Source organism: Ahaetulla prasina, chromosome 1 (genome assembly GCF_028640845.1).
Source record: "Ahaetulla prasina isolate Xishuangbanna chromosome 1, ASM2864084v1, whole genome shotgun sequence".
NCBI lineage: Eukaryota > Metazoa > Chordata > Lepidosauria > Squamata > Colubridae > Ahaetulla > Ahaetulla prasina.
The window spans coordinates 305,258,545-305,279,277 of record NC_080539.1 but is presented as its reverse complement, the minus strand read 5'-3'; the positions used below and the strand labels follow the sequence as shown (position 1 = coordinate 305,279,277).

Here is a 20,733-nt window from a genome sequence, read left to right as displayed (position 1 = left end):
GTGGGAGGTGACCTTGAGATTCTCTTGCCATCAGACACTTGGGTTATTCTGCATGATAGTATATATAAGTACCGCTCTCCGGTATGTCAGCTGACAGGAAAATACGACACCTTGAATAGAATACAATAGAATAGAATTTTCTATTGGCCAAGTGTGATTGGACACACAAGGAATTTGTCTTGGTGCGTATGCTCTCAGTGTACATAAAAGAAAAGATACGTTCATCAAGGTACAGCATTTACAACACTTAATGATAGTCATAGAGTACAAATTTTACACTAAATGATACAACACTTAATGATCGTCATAGGCTACAAATAAGCAATCAGGAAACAATCAATATCAGTATAAATCGTAAGGATACCAGTAACAAAGTTACAGTCGTAAGTGAAAGGAGATGGGTGATGGGAATGATGAGAAGATTAATAGTAGTGCAGATTTAGTAAATAGTTTGACAGTGTTGAGGGAATTATTTGTTTAGCAGAGTGATGAAAACCTACTATCTGCATTCTAACCCCTGCATTTCAGCTGTGAGGTAGAATAAGACTCTGTCTGCAATAGAAACACAGGGAAGGAGAAAGGCAGGGTGAGGAATACTTCCTTTGGTGTGGGTATTGGTGGCTGAAGGCGTCCCTTACCACTCACAGCAACAGAAGTGGAAATGGGGAGAGGAGGGGCTGGGGACAAGGTGGTTGTTTCCCTCTGAAGTAAAGGTTAAGGTTCCCCTCCCACATATGTGCTAGTCGTTCCTGACAGTAGGGGGCAGTGCTCATCTCCATTTCAAAGCCGAAGAGCAAGCGCTCTCCATGGTCATGTGGCCGGCATGACTAAACGGCAAAGGCGCACGGAACGCTGCTACCTTCCCACCAAAGGTGGTCCCTATTTTTCTACTTGCATTTTTTCCGTGTTTTTGAACTGCTAGGTTGGCAGAAGCTTGGATAAGTAACCCCATTACGTGGCACTAGGGATTCGAACCGCTAAACTGCCAACCTTTCGATCGACAAGCTCAGCATCTTAGCCACTGAGCCACTGCATCCCTTGTTTAACTTAATTTCAACAGTCACCTCTCTATGGAATAGGCCACTCTTGGCTAAAGAGCCACTTCTATTTCACTTTCTTTACCATGTGAATGGAAGTGTGTGTGTGTGTGTGTGTGTGTACATGGTGTGTGGGGTGCAGTACATTATGGGAGAATCTTTTTTATACCAAGATTATAATCTCCTCCTCCCCAAACCCTGCCATGTTCTTTCTTCTCCCTTCTCTGCTTCTCTTGCCAGAGATGGCAAAAGGGATTGTTGTTGTTGTTGTGAAATCGTGTCCGACCCATCGTGACCCCATGGACAATGTTCCTCCAGGCCTTCCTGTCCTCTACCATCCTCTGGAGTCCATTTAAGCTCATGCCTACTCCTTCAGTGACTCCACCCAGCCATCTCGTTCTCTGTCGTCTCTTTCTTCTTTTGCCCTCAATCTTTCCCAGCATTAGGCTCTTCTCCAGTGAGTCCTTCCTTCTCATTAGGTGGCCAAAGTATTTCAGTTTCATCGTCAGAATCTGGCCTTCTAAAGAGCAGTCAGGGTTGATTTCCTCTAGAACTGACTGGTTTGTTCGCCTTGCAGTCCAAGGGACTCGCAGGAGTCTTCTCCAGCACCAGAGTTCAAAGGCTTCAATTCTTTGGCGCTCAGCCTCTCTTATGGTCCAACCTTCACAGCCATACATTGCAACTGGGAAAACCATAGCTTTGACTATACGCACTTTTTGTTGGCAGGGTGATGTCTCTGCTTTTTAGTACGCTGTCTAGATTTGCCATAGCTTTCCTCCCCAGGAGCAAGCGTCTTTGAATTTCTTGGCTGCAGTCCCCATCTGCGGTGATCTTGGAGCCCAGGAAAATAAAATCTGCCACTACCTCCATTTCTTCCCCATCTATTTGCCAGGAATTGAGAGGGCCGAATGCCATGATCTTCATCTTCTTAATGTTGAGTTTCAAGCCAACTCTCCTTCTTCACCTGCATCAAGAGACACTTTAGTTCCTCTTCACTTTCTGCAAAAAAAAAACTTTTGGCAAAAGGGATAGAACGATTCTTTTGGCACCATTTCTCTGAACCCACTAGGGGGAAAGAGCTGATAGCAGACCCACTTCTTGTGTAAAGCTCCTCCCCTCCCCATTAGTACAGGTAGTCCTTGACTTACAACAGTTCACTTAGTGACTGTACAAACTTACAACGGCACTGAAAAGAGTGACTTATGACAGTTATTCACACTTATGATCGTTACAGCATCCCCATGGTCTTGTGATCAAAATTCACATGCTTGGCAACTGACTCATATTTATGACGGTCGTGGTGTCCTGGGGTCATGTGATCCCCTTTTGCGACCGTCTGACAAGCAGAGTCAATAAGGAAGCCAGATTCACTGAACAACTGTGTTACTAATTTAACAGCTGCAGTGATTCTGTGGCAAGGGAGTTCATTAAGTGGGGCAAAATTCACTTAACAAATGTCTCGCTTAGCAACAGAAATTTTGGACTCAATTGTGGTCATAAGTTGAGGACTACCAGTACCTAAGTGACGCTTAGAAATATACTTTGGGCACATGTTGTGAAGTCTTTGGGAAGGCATGTCTGAAAGTATTCAGTTCCATACAGCATGCCCTCCCCTCCCCCCTCGATAGTTCTCTGATCCCATGGAGCATCTCTGTGAGACAGGAAAATTTGTGGCTAGACAATTCTCCAAGGCCTAGCACAGAGATCAGCAACCTTAAACACTCAAAGAGCCATTTGGACCCGTCTCCCACAGAAAAGAAAACACCAGGAGCCCCAAAACCCTTCCCATGCCTGACTATTTCTTGAGCGGCCACAAAACTCAAAGAGCCATTTGGACCCGTCTCCCACAGAAAAGAAAACACCAGGAACCCCAAAACCCTTCCCATGCCTGACTAGTTCTTGAGCGGCCACAAAACTAGCATATGTAGTTAAATTAAACATTCTGTTTTCTTCTGAAACGTTTCTTTTCTTGGATTTATCCATGATTAGCCTACCCGGGGTTGAAAAGCTCAATAAATCGTGTGCCAGCAGGTGTTGCACATTGGCAGTTGTGACACATAATTTGAGTGACAGGGAACCGCAACAGAGTGGTGAAAGAGCCACATGCGGCTCCAGAGCCACAGGTTGCTGACCCCTGGCCTAGCAGATCTGTCCAGGTTGGCAAGAAAAGTGATAGGGTTGATTCTTGTGCTTGTGGGGAGGCCCTTGTTTCTTTGTAAAAAAAAAAAACTTTTTGCAAAACAATAGCCAGAAATCAGGGCGGAATAATAATAATAATAATAATAATAATAATAATAATAATAATAATAATAATAATAATAATAATAATAATAATAATAATAATATTTTAATTTGTATACCGCCCTTCTCCCGAAGGACTCAGGGCGGTTTACAGCCAGAATAAAATACAACAACAAAACATACAATATTAAAAACAAACATTAAAAAACTTATTCAATTTGGCCGAATATTAAAATACGATCAACCCTTTAAAATTAATAAAGATTACAAACTCATAAAATCATCTAAAGATTTTAAAAATCAAGCCAGAATGGGGATTGCATGTCTACAGCAGCCTGAGATGGCCAGTGATGGATGGAAAAATTCCCTGTCCTAAACACTTTTTGCTATGAGACATTGCAGACTGTCCAAACTGGTAGGTTTGTGTTGGCAGAAAGTGGGAAATGGCATTTTAAAGCTAGACCACGAAAGACTAATTCAGAAGGGTTATCTTTAGGGTTTTTGGGGGAAATTTGAAGACAACTTAATCCATCTTCCTGAAACTGTTGACAAGGCATCTTCCTGCTGTGGTTAGTTGATGATGCAGAAGACCCCTGCAGTATCGTTCTGCCTCTGGGACTGCACTGAGTTAATTTATTCCTTGCAGTTATCATTCAAGCTTTTTTTTTCCTTCAGAAAAGAAAAGGAAGGAGAAAAAAGAAAGGAAGATTATTACCCTGGAAATCTACAGAATTTTAATCCCCATCAAACATTAATCCAGTCTTCAGGAAATGTGTTGCCCTTCAAATATTTTTTGCTTTCCACTTTGGAAAGAGAAAGACGAGGGAGGGTTGAATGTATCAATGTGAGTTTCTTGGTTTTGCAAATATATCAGATTCAGCTTCTCCTTGTTTTTTTATTTATTTATTTATTTTTGAGAACATGTCAACATTGGTTTGTTGGATTTGAGATTTAATAATTGTGTGCCAAAATCTGTCTGCATTTTGGAGCACGTTTCCCCAAACATGCATTTTTGTTTTCAATTTTGTCTAATGTAACATACAAAACATTTAATACAAATCTATGTACATTTCTTCTTTGGATCCCATTTCCTTTGCACATACTTAGCAGTGTGGCTAATTAATTAGCAATATAGTCATGAGATATTATAAGGAGCTTTTGTATATGTTTTCTGGGTAGTAGAGTGGAAGAAATATTCAATGAGTCAAGATATATCAAACATCCTAAAGTAGCAAAAGTTAGGATCTCAAAGAGTGAAAACAGAGGATGAACATATTTTTTCTTCAAATTTGAATAAATTATGCTCTTTTGATTCATTAAATCTGAACAATTCTAGCAGTAATGTTGATATTAACGAAACGTTATGATGGTAACAACAGAGTAAAAATTGGGTACAATAATCTGAGAACTCAATAACAAAGCATCTGGGAATTTTTGCATGTGATTTTGTCTTAATTTGATATAAAATCTATTATTTATTTCCGTCTATATGCCTTCAAATGTGATTCAGATAGATAAATATTTTATTTTCATTTTAGTTCTAGACCAGAGGTGAAAAAGAAAACCTTACAAATACAACAAACAACAATGCATTATAAAAATTATAAAATAGATAATATAGCAGCAGAACTGCATTTAAGCCTGTAAAACAACTATTCGAACCCCAAATTAGATTATTTGTTTCCTAATAAACTGTCCCAGAATAAAAAATTGCCATTTTATAAACGATGTGTGGATTTGAATCAGATGCAAGGAGAGTGACATTAAATTGGTATATTACATCCAAATAGTTACCTGGAAGAGATGTTATTAATAGATTAGTATGAGGGCAATGTGAGATTATGCTCCATAACATTTCTGCAAAATGTGATATAGCAATGAGAATGGTGCCCCACCAATCATTATACATTTATCTTTTTATTAATACCAATAACTTTCCATTTATTGGTTTTTCATGTAACATTTGCATGCTTTTTGCATGAAAAACTGACAAGCTCTAACATTAAATGACAAGGTTACATCTTCACTCGTTATCTAAACTGTGCTTTTTGGCTTTTCTCTTGTGAACTGCAGTAGGATCGTCCCTGCACCTTTGAGACAACCATGACCTGGAAGACTGAGAATCTCTATAGACATAGATAGACAGATGGTAGACAGACACATAGATGACAGATGACAGACAGACCAACAGACAGATGATAATGAAGAATGTCTGAATCAGATGGAAAGGAGGAAGAAATTCTTAAATTTATTGAGGTTATGGCTGGATGGGTTGATGAGATCTCAAAACGAAAGAGGTGATGTTTGAAGAGATAAGCTTGGATGTGATATGTGTATAATGTGAGCTTTTCTTTGTCTTCTCCTATCAAATAAGGAATTGCCTCCCTTTGCCATTAGTCTCTTTGAATCATAGAGTTGCTAAAGTGTTATTTTAAAAGTACACTTGTATTCTTCCATTGGGCACTTCAGATACCATATAATTGTAAAGCTGAGTTGCATCTTGGGCACTGTGAGAAAGTAAAGTTGAGGTTACTGTCTACAATTTGAAAAAGCAGCTGCAGCCAGGCAGAAACACTTCCCACTCCCACTTCCCTCTTTCATACATACATTCACTCACAACTTTGCTCACAAACATCCAAACTGGCATTCCAGCTGCCTGTGATAATTGAGCCCCACTCTGGTGTTAGTGTTATGGTCTGCCAGCAGTCTGTGAAGCTGGCAATGGAGTCGGACAGCGATGAGGCTGAGGAAGAGCAAGAGCGTGGGCCAGTCCTGGAGGCTGGGGAAGGCCCGGATGAGGGCTCTGCATCGAAGGCTGAGGTGGGGCCAGGGCCATCGGGGAGTGAGGTGCGGACTCAAGAGCCTCCAGAGATTGAGGCAAAGGAACAGGAGGAGTCTGTTCCTAATGCACGCATGAAAAGAGCTGCCAAAAGGCAAGAGCAGCTCAAGCAAAGAGGACAACTCGGGAGTAGGGCCAAGAGATTATTGGCCCCTCCCATAAGGCTTAAAAGACCAGCAATGGCGTTTGGGCTCTTTGCTGGAAAACAATATTGATATCTTTGTCTTGCTGCATTTGTTTCTTATCAGCGTCTTCTGAACTTTTGCCAAAAAAGGCCTTTGGCAGTTTGCCTAATTAAACCAAGGTTGGTAATAGGACTGAGAAATTTGTGTTGGGAGGAATTTATTTTAATTTAGTTGAACTATGCTAAGAATGAAGTAATTCTCAGCTGTACGAATAAAGTTTGTTTGTTTTTTCACTGACTGAGTTTTCTACTACCTACTTGGGACTGGGTCACAACAGTTTTCAAGAATGTGCAGTCATCCAGAGGAAGCCTCATCTCACCCAGCCCTTAGCTTACAAAAGCAGTTATAAGGCAATGGGAACAGGTATAGGAGAAAAAGTGATAAAAGGAGACAGTGTGTGGAGAATGGTGGCTATTGCTAACAAGTAAGTGGACTATCATTCAGCTGGCAGGACCACAAGTTAAGGTGAGCAACATATCCTGTTGGGAGTTCTGCTGGAGCTTGGACTGGAACTTGGCAGCAAGTACAAAAGGAACAATCACACTGAAGCAGCACATCATCTTAACTAGTGCAGCAACTTTTGGAAAAAGACAAAGGTTGTATACTACTTTATAGACTTTGAATCTGTTGTTTGAACTGAGCATTAAAAGGCTAAGCATAAAGGACCGAGTATTAAAATATACATTTATGTGGCAAAATCACCTTGCAAAACCTAGAAAGGTGGATTTGTCCCAGAGCAATAGCCTGTTGTTGGGGAACCAAAAGGTGCTTTTTCAAGAGGCAACTGGACTTTCTGGTTTTTCTTTGAAGGTGTTTCACTTCTCATCCAAGAAGCTTTGCCAGCTCTGAAGAAAAAGAAGCTTCTTTCAAGTCTTCAAAGAAAAACCAGAAAGTCCAGTTGCCTCTTGAAAAAGCACCTTTGGGATAACTATGACCTGGATGACTAAGAAACTCCATAGACATGGTTTTGGGAAAGGTATGTGTTACAATAAATCATTGTGTACAAATTTGCTATGCTGCGATGTGTCCTTGGGAAGCAAAGAAACCTCTCAGGCACCAAGGACAATGGACAAAAGATGCCTAGAGATGTACTATTTTCAAAGAGTCTTACTAGGAGCTACTCTGACCAATATGCAGTGACTCCACAGTAACCTGTTTTGATTACATAACTGATTGCAGAATACTTACTGTAATTCCAAACAAACGTAGGGGTATTAAGTATGAGGAATATTACAAATAATGGTTTTGGTTTTTTTGCTCTGCTTTGAAGGTGTGAAATATGTTGATTACTAGGAGGTAATGGTGATAGTTGTTGGGAAAAAAAGTTATGCTGGAAACCATAGGAAACCTATGGAAACCTATGTAATGGAAGGAGAAAAATTTGATCTTGTAGATTGCAGTTGTCAATTCCTGACCTACAAATTTTGTAATAATTTGGAGTAAGTGAGGGGGATAAAGCAAAAGCTACTCTGTCTGTCTGTAGAGGCAGCCCTATGCTTGACAGCTGAGGTTTAGCATTCCTGAAGTTTAGTTTCAAATTGAATGGCCTCATTTTATTAAATTAATTTTATTAAATTAAGCCCTGTACATATTATCTAGACTGTAGGCTTTAGATAATTGTTGAGAGAAAGGTGGATAAACAGATTCCAGTTTCTGCTTATGATAATTGTATTTAACCTTTTGCTATTGATTGCAATCCCTTTTATATAGAATTTCTGCTCAAGTTAATATACTTTCCTCTTTTATCAATAAACCTCTTCCTATCAAGGCTTCTTAGAGTTTTGGCCAAACTAAAAATAAAGTATCACTACTGGGGAGGAGGAAAAGAAAAAATGAAAACCAAATTCTTTTAGTACTCAGAATATATATTTAATTAAAATAAGATCAGCAGTAATGACCCGCATTGAAAAACTAAGGTATCATTTTATTTACATCCACAGTGAAGGCAGCTTTTCTAAGGTAATTGGGGAGTTAAAGTGGGCCCTGTCTGCAAAGCACCAGGACGGAATAGACAAAGCTCTAAGTTTTAAATAACTCAAAGTAGGGCAGGCTACTTGAACCATGTAGGGACAGCGATTATGACTCATTCGCTTCTTATAACTGCATTTTGAGGTTCCTTTCCCTTCCTGGCATTTGTAAAACCATCTTGTGGGAGGACCAAAGGTGGTTTTTCCAGAGGCAACTGGACTTTATTTTTTCCTTTGAAGACGTTTCGCTTCTCATCCAAGAAGCTTCTTCAGCTCTGACTGGATGGTGGGGAATGGAAATATTTATATTCCTTGCAGAGAGTTATTGAGGCCACTTGGAGGTTTGTCTGTGTCCTCAGGGTCACCTAATAGTGCAAATGTGTGTGGAGCTTATTCACAGACAAACCTCCAAGTAGGACTCTCTAAAAAAGAATGCAAATGACCAGCTGTCTGCAAGAAATATAAATCCTTCCATTCCCCCACCATCCAGTCAGAACTGAAGAAGCTACTTGGATGTGAAGCGAAACGTATTAGACGTTTGGGTTAGTTGCAGCTCTAACTAAGCTGTACCAGTTATCTATACATAATTCAGCATTTGATTTGGTCTATCTGTTCCATCATATACTTCACCCATAAGGCAATATGTGTAATTTTTATTTATTTATTTATTTTGTCAATCATATATATCAGGGGTCTCCAACCTTGGCAACTTTAAGCCTAGTGGACTTCAACTCCTAGAATCCCCCAGCCAGCTTTGCTGGCTGGGGAATTCTGGGAGTTGAAGTCCACCAGGCTTAAAGTTGCCAAGGTTGGAGACCCCTGATATATAAGATAACAAGTAAAAGTATAAACATAATTTGGATACATGAAAAGTGTAAGTAAAAAGGAATATTAGGACAGGGACGGTAGGCACGCAGGTTGCACTTATGCACGCCCCTCAGAGTTGGTTTTGTGGGTTAGTTAGTTCTGAAGATCTCCAAGGAAAAGTCCTTTGGCGAAGAAATCCCTCCATTCTCCATCATCCAGTCAGACCTGAAGAAGCTTCTTGGATGAGAAGCAAAAGGTCTTCAAAGAAAAAAACAACAACAAGAAAGTCCAGTTGCCTCTGGAAAAAAAGCACCTTTGGGACAACCACCACCAGGGTGACCGAGAATCTCCACAGACGCTCCAGCTTTGGCGAGACGGGGCCGAGGGCGCGCAACACGCGAGGGAAACCAGCCGTACTTTGTACCGTCCAGGAGCCCAGGGGAAGGCGGGGCCAAGCAGTTGCATTAGCCGAGAGAAACTTGCTTCCCTGACAGGTCTGCGGCTTGCCGGGGTGACGCTTCTCCTTTTTTTTTTTTTTTTTTAAATCGGCTGAATTTGGAGAGACATTTCCAGGTTTCGTTGAAAGAGAAACCAAAAAAAAAAAAAAAAAAGGAGAGGCGACGCTACCTCAAAACAAACAGAGCAAAGGCTCCGTGTGGGTGTGAGCGAGCGAGCGAGCGAGGCCCTCCTTTACGCACATTCCAGACTCCTCCTTTCTCCCGGTTGCGTACGCCGCCCGAGAGCAGCGTGGGGCTGCCGAGCAATCTACCCATATGGGTCAGACTGAGGGGCGGTGAAGCAACTCGGGCACTTTCCCAGGGATGAGTCAGAGGACGGCGGGATCGGCCTGACGGGGCTGAGGCCGGCCATGCAGCGGCAGCCCGAGCCCTCTTCAGTCGCGTGCTTCCCGGCGCCGAGGTGCCAGGTGGAGCAGTCGCCGAAGCGCTCCGCTGCCCCGGACTCTCCGCCTGGGCGACCCGACCCCCTGCACACTTCGCGGTGCCGGCATCGCTAACGCCTTCGCTTTCCCTTATGGATCCCAGAGAAGCCCAGGACGGGAGCGGCGGGAGCAGCCCGGAGCTGGGCCGGAGGAGGCAGCTGAGCGTGGGGGAGCTGTGCTCGCTTTTCGAGGCTCGCTGCGCGATGGCCAGCCGGCAGCTGCCCGAGCCTGCCCGGAAGAGCTGCCGTCCCCGCAACGGGGTGCTCCAAGCGGTTATCCCGCAGCTGACCGTAACTTCGGAGGAGGACGGCGGAGAGGCGCAGCGCAGTCCTGCCCTGCTGCCTCCGACGGAGCCCAACGGTGCCTGGCTGACCACGGACAGCTCGCTGCACCTGCTGCAATCTTCCAGGCGGCTCTCGACGTCGTCGCTCTCCTCCACGGGCTCGTCGTCGCTCTTCGAGGACTCCGAGGATGACCTGCTGAGCGACACGGAAGGCAGGAGCCAAGGGATCGTTCACTTGGAGCACGGCGAGGAGACGCAACAGGTACCCGACGGCCAGGGAAGAGCCGGGAGAGACCGCTGCCGGGAGCGGGGCTTCTGCCTTAAGAGGAGGGGCGCCGACGGGCTCTGCCTGGCTTGCCGGCAACGGCCTTTTTGGAAGCCCTTGGAAGAGTTAGTCGAGTTGATTCGGGATTGCTGAAATACCAACCTGGTTAATCGAGAGCTGGCTGGGCGTTTTTCCTTCCTTGGCTTTTGCAAACGGGGAGCGGCGGGGTTTCCTTATTCCAAAAGAAGGCCTTCACCACCACCCCCGGGCAGTTTCAGAGAAAGGGAGGGGGGGGTCTTCCTTTCGGAGAAGCTGCGCCTATGGTTGCAGCTGAAATCAACGAATAGGCGTTTTGAAAGAAATGCCACGTAGATTTTAAGTAGGAGAAAGATTATCTAAAAGTATGATCAGTTTGAATGCAGGGTTTCCTCTCTGTGTGGAACGTGTGTTGACTCAAGGGGAAACACCACACCTGTAGTTGTCAGATGTTTCACTCTTTATATGTCAACTGCTTAGGGAAACCAGTTTCCCTGAACCTCAAAGTATGCAAAGCAGATGTTTTCACAGGGGACCCTTGGTCGAAGCAGCACTTGTGGAATGGATGGACAGTTTGATTGACAATACTGTGTATTGTGGTAAGCTTTTTCCTCTTAGAAACAGTTTGGGTGGACAATCCCAGTTGCTTTCTTCTTCTTCTTTTGTGTGTATAACTCAACATTTAGCAAATGTTCTCTGCCTCGCCTTTCTGCCTGAAGCCCTTGATGGAGGACATATAAATTGCAGGTATTTCTCAGAAGCGAGTATGCTAAGAAAAAGTAGGAATGTTGGTTTTGAATGGTCCCATATCGGAAATACTTTGGTTCAGGGAGTCTGTGTGCAAGGCAAAACTTGATGTTTTGGGTGCTTTTTGGTCTGTGCCTAGAACAAAATGTGCCTGTTTTGTTTCAGGGGGAAGGTTTAAAGGGGGAGCAGAAAAAGGCAAGAACATTCTCTTCAGAAACAGAGAAGCTATTGGGAGAAGGGTGGCAGACAGGCTGATGTGATGTATCATTCTATCACGCTGGGATGTTGGTGACAGTGGCTTGAGGAAGGGAAGGTGCTGGGAAGATGGGTGCTGATTATGCAGCCCTGGCAATTCCCAGGGGAAGGAAGAAGCCTTGTTCTACTTGCCCATTCAGATTTTGCTTAGTCCAAAATGCAGAGAAAGGAAAGTGGTCCAGCTGTTTTCTGCAGACTATGGCTGATCTGAAACAATCTGGTACAAACCTCCAAAATTTCTGAGTTGGAAACACAACGTGTGTCTCGACACATTTGCTCTCCTAAATCACAACTTGATTGGACTAATTCATTCTAGTTTTGGTCTTCAGTTGTAGCAAGAAAATAAGCTGGGTGTCTAGTAAATATTAGGAATTTTAAGAACTGAAAATATATGCGAAACACGTCTGACGGTAATATCTCCTATAAGTCGTGATCTTAGAAACTGAATGTATAAATAAGAAATCATAGTGATAACCTTGGACAGCCCAGTAAATTCACCTGAAATTTCATTTCTGCTTCTGTCTATTAATAGGTTTCACAACTTTTTTTCTCATTCTCTTTAGTGACATCTTAATGTACAAACCACCTCTAAAAAAATCAAACATCAACATGAACCCAAATGAACAATATAAACAATGCAATGAAAATTTATTTTTTAATAAAAGCAAAAAGTAAACAAAATTGGAGCATCTTCCACACCATGCTATTCACTTGAAACTAGTGTTTTAGGAAAAGTAGATTTATTGCACCAATGTACAACTAAAAGGTTCTTCACTTGATCTTTCCCTGGATTCTGTCTGTGTCACTTCATGGGAATTTGGGAAACCCTGTTCTAGATCATTGGAAAACTTAGAGGTTTTGATGCCTCACTTAATACACCTATACACACACAGTATTGTACATTACATATAAATATTGCTTTAAAATTAACATGAAGAAAAATAATTTATTTTTTATTTTTATTTTTTATTTATTTATTTATTATTCAAATTTGTATACCGCCCTATCTCCCAAAGGACTCAGGGCGGTTCACAGGCATATAAAACATCTATATACAAATTAAAATAATCATTAAAAAACTTATTCTAATGCCCAATTATTAAAAATGGAAATATAAATATTAAAACCAATTTAAAACCCCTATAAATTTAAAATCTAAGCCAGTCCTGCACAGGTAAATAAATGTGTCTTGAGCTCGCGACGGAAGGTTCGGAGGTCCGGAAGTTGACGGAGTCCTGGGGGGAGTTCGTTCCAGAGGGCGGGAGCCCCCACAGAGAAGGCCCTTCCCCTGGGCGTCGCCAGACGACACTGCCTAGCTGACGGCACCCTGAGGAGTCCCTCTCTGTGAGAGCGGACGGGTCGGTGAGAGGTATCTGGTAGCAGTAGGCGGTCCCGTAAATAACCCGGCCCTATGCCATGGAGCGCTTTGAAGGTGGTCACCAAAACCTTGAAGCGCACCCGGAAGGCCACAGGTAGCCAGTGCAGTCTGCGCAGGATGGGTGTTATGCGGGAGCCACGAGGGGCTCCATCTATCACCCGCGCAGCCGCATTCTGGACTAACTGTAGCCTCCGGATGCCCTTCAAGGGAAGCCCCATGTAGAGAGCGTTGCAGTAATCCAGGCGAGACGTCACGAGTATACTTCCTTCAGCATGGAAATGCTATTTTAAAAATCATGGTCTCTGAGGAGAGCTCTTTGTAACTGGAAAATCTGAAAGGAAAATGGCCAATTATACAACACTTTTTAATCACAGACTTTAGGCAGGAATTTATTTGCCTGTTCAATAATGCAACCCTGATCATTAACCACTTGCAGGAGATATGCTTGATGTGACCAGCCTTTCCACGAGCTGCTCCAAGAGCATCAGAGGCAATAGCTCCAAAATCTCAAAGCCAGAATGGTTGGTTTAATGGCAATTCACAAGGTCCAGTTCAGACTTTTTATCAGCTAGGTATTTAAAAATGCGTCCTTCCCCTTGTGTAAGATAATAAATAAAAAAAACAAAGAATTATTTTAATAATGGAAACAGATGATAAACACAGTGACTCTTCAAGAGTTTTCATTGTTTGCATAACAACTTTAGGAACTGATTACAGAATCTTTTGCCAGGTGTTGAGCCAGGAACGACTAGAATTGTTTCCTATAAATATGAAGTATTTGGCATAAAATTTATGAACCCAAGAAGATTAGCTTTTAGTATTTCTTTAAATTGTTCTTTCAGTTTTGAGGATGAAAACAAGAGGAAGGCTATAATGCTCTAAAGCAGGGGTGTCCAAACTTGGTCCCTTTAAGACTTTTGGACTTCAACTCCCAGAGTCCCTCAGCCAGCAAAGCTGGCTGAGGAACTCTGGGAGTTGAAGTCCAAAAGTCTTAAAGGGACCAAGTTTGGACACCCCTGCTCTAAAGAAAACTTATCTTTTAGCAGCATTTTTTGGGAGGGAGGAAAGACATAGTAATATTTGAGACTGTGCAGGAATTAAGGCTGTCCAGAGCTTTCAGGTTCAGTTTCAAAAAAGCAGCTTTGAAGTCTACATGAATGCAACATCTGTTTGCGGCTTCTTAATACAAGTGTCCTTTTTTCTCAGGATCAAGCAGCAGCATGGTTTGGGAGAAAAAAAGTCAACTTCTTTAAGCTACAGTTGTGTCCTCATGTACTCCAAGGCTCTTTTTTGGAACTGAATCTAAACTTCTAGGCTGGTGATGTCTGAGGGCATTTTAGTTTATGTTATATCTTCCCTATAACCAATTCTGATCTTCATGGGCCATGTTGAGAGACATAGCATGTGAATGGGATAATCCTGGCTGAGTCTGGCAGCGTGCATGCTTTCCCCAAATGTCACAGTCTCAAAGACTGCTGCCAGGGCTTAGCTATGGTTGTCCAGTTCTACATTGTCTTTCTTTTTCATACAGACCCTTTCCATTCCCCTTTTGGCATACAATGCCTGAATCCTTCCTGAGCTAATTAACTTCAGCTTCCTGTTTTCGCCCAAACTCAGAAACAAATCCTGAGTGTCGAAATCCTCATAATATTTCTTTAAGGTAGGCTTGTATTCTTACTAAAGGTGCAGTAGAATTGATTGAATTGGTTTCAATTTAAAGAATTTAAAAAGTTATTCTTTAAATCCAGCTTCCTAACTGGATTTGAAGGGCAGGAACATAACTATAAAAGTTGGTCTGCCATGAATCAGGAAGGAGGAGTTAAGAAGGGAACCCTTTCAGATGATGCGTACACAACTCGGATCTAAAAATGGAAGCAAAGCAATTTCACACAGCTCCATTCCTCCATGGAAATGTTTAGGATAAATATCAACAGGAATGGAAGGGAAACAAAGATGCAAATTTGATATTGTGCTAAACTCCTCAGAAGTTGAGAAAAGGTATTGATTTATCAAAGCTTGGAAAATAGTTGGGCAGATTTACTTTTAATATATGGAAGCACTGGTTCGTAAAGTCAATACAGAGCATTCTTACCCCAGGTAATTGCTTGTGTTTCTCTACAGAACCTGCGTTACATCTAAATTAAATTCTACTCTCAGGCATGACTAAAAGTAGTGTATTCAACTTAATTGAATTAATGGTGGGCAAAACCTCTAATAATAAACAATACATTAATACAACAATTTTCATACATTGGGTGGTAATTTCCAGTCTGAAATTAGTAGATGTCTTAGGAGTGCAAAACCAGTGTAATGAGTTTCAGTGTTCATTGTTATGTAATGGACTTCTTCCTTTGAAAAATTATTTCGTATATCTAGGGTGGTGTATCCCAAGCTTGGCAACTTTAAAGTGTATGGATTTCAATTCCCAGAATTCCCCAGCCAGCACGTTCCTTTCTAAAAGTTGAAATCCATACATCTTAAAATTGCCACACTTAAGAAACACCGATTCAGAAGCTGTGTTATGTTTCTAGATATAAAAATATTTATGAGTTTAAAAATCTTTTATAACAGCTGCCAGCCATTTTATAACTCTGTCATTATTTGAATTTTTACAGCCTTTTGAGTCACATTTGGATTCTGATATAGTATTACTATTAAATTAGAATACACTTAACAGTTTCTTGATCGGCTGGTATTCTAGTATACAAAGTTTTTGTCTTAAGATAACAGTTTTAAAAATGCTTCATACTGTGAGTGTGACTTGTTTGGAAAGGGCTGGAAAGATTAGCCCATGTGTTTTACCCATTTTGGCAATAATATGTTCTTCACAAATCTGCTCTGCAGTTAAGCAGGTGCTCTAATATATAAAGTCAATTTTTAAAAGAAGAACAAGCTCTTAGTCATAATTTTTATGGAAGTCATTTAATGTGTTTATTATAATAGACTGAAATCTGTTTACTTTAGCGCATGCTGGCTGAGGAATTCTGGGAGCTGAAGTCCACAAATCATAAAGTTGCCAAGGTTGGAGACCCCTGCTTTAGCGAATTCTCTTACCTGCCTCAGGGAGAGGGAGATTGCCATCCTTTTGCTAAGGAGACCTGACCTGACATATGCTAATAGAAGTGCACAAGCTGCTGAAATACTCTCAGGGTTGAATTAGAATAAACCTGGGCCACCTTTTATAGATAGTCTTTAACTTACAATGGTAGCAAAGCCTATCTACTGTGATTGTAAGTTGTGACAGTTGTAAAGGGGGCATTATGTGGCCAATCCAATTTTATCTTTTTTTGTGGCAGTCGTTAAGTGAAACACCATGGTTTGTTATGGAACCCATTGTTTGCTGAGGGTGGGCCATTTTTCCTAAAAGTGGAAGTAAATATTGGTTTTCTAATTCTAAATAAGAATTAGTTGTGTGTCGTGTGTCCTCCTAAATAAATCTGATCTGAATTGAATGCTTTTTAAAAAAAAAATCACCAGAAGGCAAAAACCAAAAAAGTGTGGTCATCTGGTGAATTTAAGATACAAAAGAGATGTAATTTGGGAGATCAGTACATAGGATTTCTTAAGATTTTCCCCTAAACTGTCTTTTTGCAATAAGAAACCCCAATACACATTGTAATGCATTTGGGACTTCCAGGTCCTTGCAACTTTTGCAAATAGCATATTTGAGGAAAAGGAGAGGTGCTTTCATTGCAGATATGGCAGAGGGAGAAAGATTTAAATCTCTCTAGAACTATGAACTGTAATCTAAATCTTTAATAATTGTTATATGTTAATCAACTGAGTTTGGCCCATGTGCAACCAGCATTCATTATTAAAAACAAAAAATAATTCAAGTGAGATTTACTCTTGAAATTAAATCCTATTTGAAATAATTTACTATTTCCAGAGTCAATCAACATTCACCTTTTCCTGTGTTACTTTCCACCTATGTGTTGGTGAGAAAACACAGTCTATAATGAAGATGTGCCATTTTTGTGGATTATCTAATCAATTAATAGATTAAAGTCTGACACACCATGATCTCATAAAATGTTGAACAAATTTACTCATGAATTAAACTAAATAATATAAAAATCAATAATAAAGTTGCAGTGATTGGGAGGTGGGCCCATACAAAGTGAGAAAGAGTTTGGATAGTGGAGTCCTTAGTGCTTTCTGGTTTTTTGCTTTGTCTAGGATTAGTCTAGGATGCTCCCAGGTACTCTGTTGGGAAACTAAGCATCTCAGACCAAGCCAAATTAAAAAAAACACCACTAGAGAATTCCTAGAAACCTGGTGTTCAGCAAATCAGCCATTAATTGACACATAGAAATTATATTTATACACAGTTCAAAAGAGACAACAAAAGGCCCTCTCTCTCTCTCTCTCTCTCTCTCTCTCTCTCTCTCATTGAGGCAATCAGCTGCCCAATCAGTACAATAACTCATTGCTCATTCTTCTTCTTCTGTTTGGCTATGCAGATTCATCAGGTAACAATCTACTTGCAGTGCTTATCACTAAATGGGTTAAATGGGCCTTTACTGAGATAGAGATAGTCCTCGACTTACAACAGTTTGTTTAGTGACTGTTCAAAGTTACAAGGGCACTGAAAAAAGTGACTTATGACCATTTTTCACACTTATGACCATTGTAGCATCCCTGTGGTTGTGTGATCAAAATTCAGACACTTGGCAACTGACTTATATTTATGACCGTTCCAGTGTGTCATGTGGTCCTTATTTGCGACCTGACAAGCAAAGTCAATGAGGAAATAAGATTCATTTAACAACCGTGTTATTAATGTAACATCTGCAGTGATTCACTTAACAAATGTGGTAAGAAAAGTTTTAAAAGGGGGCAAAGCTCACTTAACAAATTTCTCTCTTAGCAACATATATGTTGGTCTCAATTATGCTTGTAAGAGGAGGACTGCCTGTACTGGCCAGCATCAGTCTTGGCAATAAGGGAATTTTATAAGGAACTCCACTGTTTTCCAAAATGCAGCAAAAACAGGTTGCCTTGACTGATGGATATAAATTATTGGATTCAAAATGGATGGCATGCTATATGAGAAAACAGTTATCTGTTTTTGAAGTTTTAAAACAACTTTAAAAATCCATTACATGACCAATAAGATTTGTGGTGATACATCTCGCTTTTTCAAGAATAACAAAAGAGGAAGGCTTCGCATAAGCTGATCTTTATTAGCCTTAATTGGGATTCTTTGCATTTAGGGAGATCAGTCCTGAAATAGTGGTCACAAGAGGCAAAACTACTGCAAAATTGTCATATGTTCTTTGGTATTGATGTTCCATAAGCCTGGAGAACTCAAATTATGTATGCCAAGCCTGGCTCCTGTTAACCAGAGAAATCCTTAAGCTGATTTGTATTGTGCGTTGGTTGCCCAGGTGAAAAAGAATTTTGCAGTACTTTTCAGATTTTTTTTTCATTTTATCTGTTTCCATCTTTCTTATACTGCCTGAAATTACAGCACCCACACTTCAAAACTGTGAACTAAAAGTACCAGTCATTTCAGTTCAGAAACAGAAGCAGATTACATAAACTAAGCATGCACAATATATATATATATTAAATTGGAATTTCAGGGAAAGGTTTCTAATGGATTTTTAAGTGGTGGGTAAGGATCTGACTTTTCACGCTGGATTGACAGAAATATCTGTGAACTCTATTATTCTCTCTTGTGTAATGTATAGTGCAGATTTCTCATGTTGTGATTTCAGAATATATTTGGGAAGGGGGGGGGTTGTACTAGACTCAATATCAGATGGTTCTTTCTAGTTTTGACTTGCTATTTTTGCTCTATATTTTCTCCATTGGAATTACGTTAACATAGATTCTATTTCTGTATTTGTGGTTCTTTCATATTGCTTTTTCTCACAAAAACTTATTCCATACAAAACAAAAAGGATTAGAAACCAGAATAATTAATGTGTCATCTGCCATTTTATTATTATTTTACATTCTTTCCATTTAAAATGAATGCAGTGTTCCTCTGTAGTGTAAACTTTATTTACAACAATGCCTTCAATCCCATAAACACTGGAATATGGCTGCGTCAGTGTTTTGTTTCAAAGAATGCGCAACTTTTCATTTTAAAAAAAGGCAAGAATAAATGATGAAAGTTGATAGAGAAAGTCCAAGGTTGCTTCATTTAAAAGTAGTCAGTTTGAAAATAAGAAATGTGAATGGGGGAATGTTTTCATATATATGAAACATGATAAACTCTACAAGTCATTGGTGACCTTCTACTTGTGATTTGTTTTTAATGTAATCAGAAACAAACCAGATTGCTGGACATGCTGCCAAAGTTTAATTTTTGACATTCATCAGTTTTGTGGCCTCAAGATGTGTTGGATTTTACTCCTGTAATTTCAATTAACTTGAATGAAGCTTTATTTGCCAGTCTTATTAAGCTTATCATGTGGTGTTCAAAGTAATTGTGAAAGAAATCCTTTTGATGGAAATACTTCAAAGAATAAAGATTCATCTTGGAGGCAGCAGCCAGACAGGATTAAACTGGGAGGAACCAGTATAATTTTGCACAATATTGTGTCTTTTGATGAACATAATGTAGTGAAACCTGTTTATGAGGCTATTGCAACCTTCTATTGCAAGCTTCCCAAACCTTTGGTCTTCCAATGACTAAAACTCCCAGAATTAGATATCATTTGTTGGAAATTCTAGGAATTTAAGTTGAACACATGGTGTGTGTGTCAGTGGTGGGTTTCAAAATATTTTACAACTGGTTCTGTGGGTGTGGCTTGGTGGGTGTGGCTTGGTGGGCGTGGCAAAGGAAGGATACTGTAAAATCTGAATTCTTTCCCCACTCCAGGGGAAGGTTACTGCAAAATCCCCATTTCTTCCCGATCAGCTGGGGCTCGGGAGGCAGGGAATAGATGGGGGCAGGGCCAGTTAGAATTTTTACTATTGGTTCTCCGAACTACTCAAAATTTCTGCTACCGGTTCTCCAGAACTGATCAGAACCTGCGGAAACCCACCTCTGGTGTGTGTGTGTGTGTGTGTGTGTAGGAGTAATCATATTGAGTAGATTGATCTATTTAAAAAAAACTTGGTTCGTGTACATTACGGTATGTTTATGTTTGAGAGAGGATATTATGCTTAGTTTCTGTGCTATTTCTACCCAATATTTGCATGTTTACCTATATGAAGCCTCTGTTATATGTTCGAGTAACCACATTGAGGAATGACTGTTTTCTTATTTTTGCAGTTCCACATTTTGTTTGTCATTTCAACATGAATACATTCCCACTTTGCTGTATAGTTTTCCTTGGCATGTTTTGTGAATCTAGCCATTATGTTTTTTTTTAAACAATAGCCTATTATTTTATTTATTTTATTATTCAAACTTTTATACCGCCCTATCTCCCAAAGGACTCAGGGCGGTTTACAGCCTTATAAAACATAAAATATAATATAAATACATGTTAAAACAACATTTAAAAAACTTATTCCATTAGGCCAAATTTAAAACTATAGTTAAAATACAAAACCCCATTAAAATTAAATTTATAAAAAATCAAACCCTAGGCCAGCCCTGCACGGATATATAGATGTGTCTTAAGCTCGCGGCGGAAGGTTCGGAGGTCGGGAAGTTGACGTAATCCTGGGGGGAGCTCGTTCCAGAGGGTGGGAGCCCCCACAGAGAAGGCCCTTCCCCTAGGTGTCGCCAGTCGGCATTGCCTGGCGGACGGCACCCTGAGGAGTCCCTCCCTGTGAGAGCGTACGGGTC

At 40.7% G+C, this 20,733-nt stretch overlaps 1 protein-coding gene across 1 annotated transcript in view; it reads left to right on the top strand.

Moving 5' to 3' along the window:
* The first annotated feature begins 9,742 nt into the window (after positions 1-9,742).
* The window catches only part of ITPKA (inositol-trisphosphate 3-kinase A), a 69,764-nt gene continuing 58,773 nt past the window's right edge, over positions 9,743-20,733 (top strand). Inside the window, exon 1 of the mRNA XM_058162056.1 lies at positions 9,743-10,561. Within this exon, the coding sequence (XP_058018039.1) occupies positions 10,109-10,561 (453 nt within the window). The 5' untranslated portion in view covers positions 9,743-10,108. The remainder of the gene's footprint in view (positions 10,562-20,733) is intronic.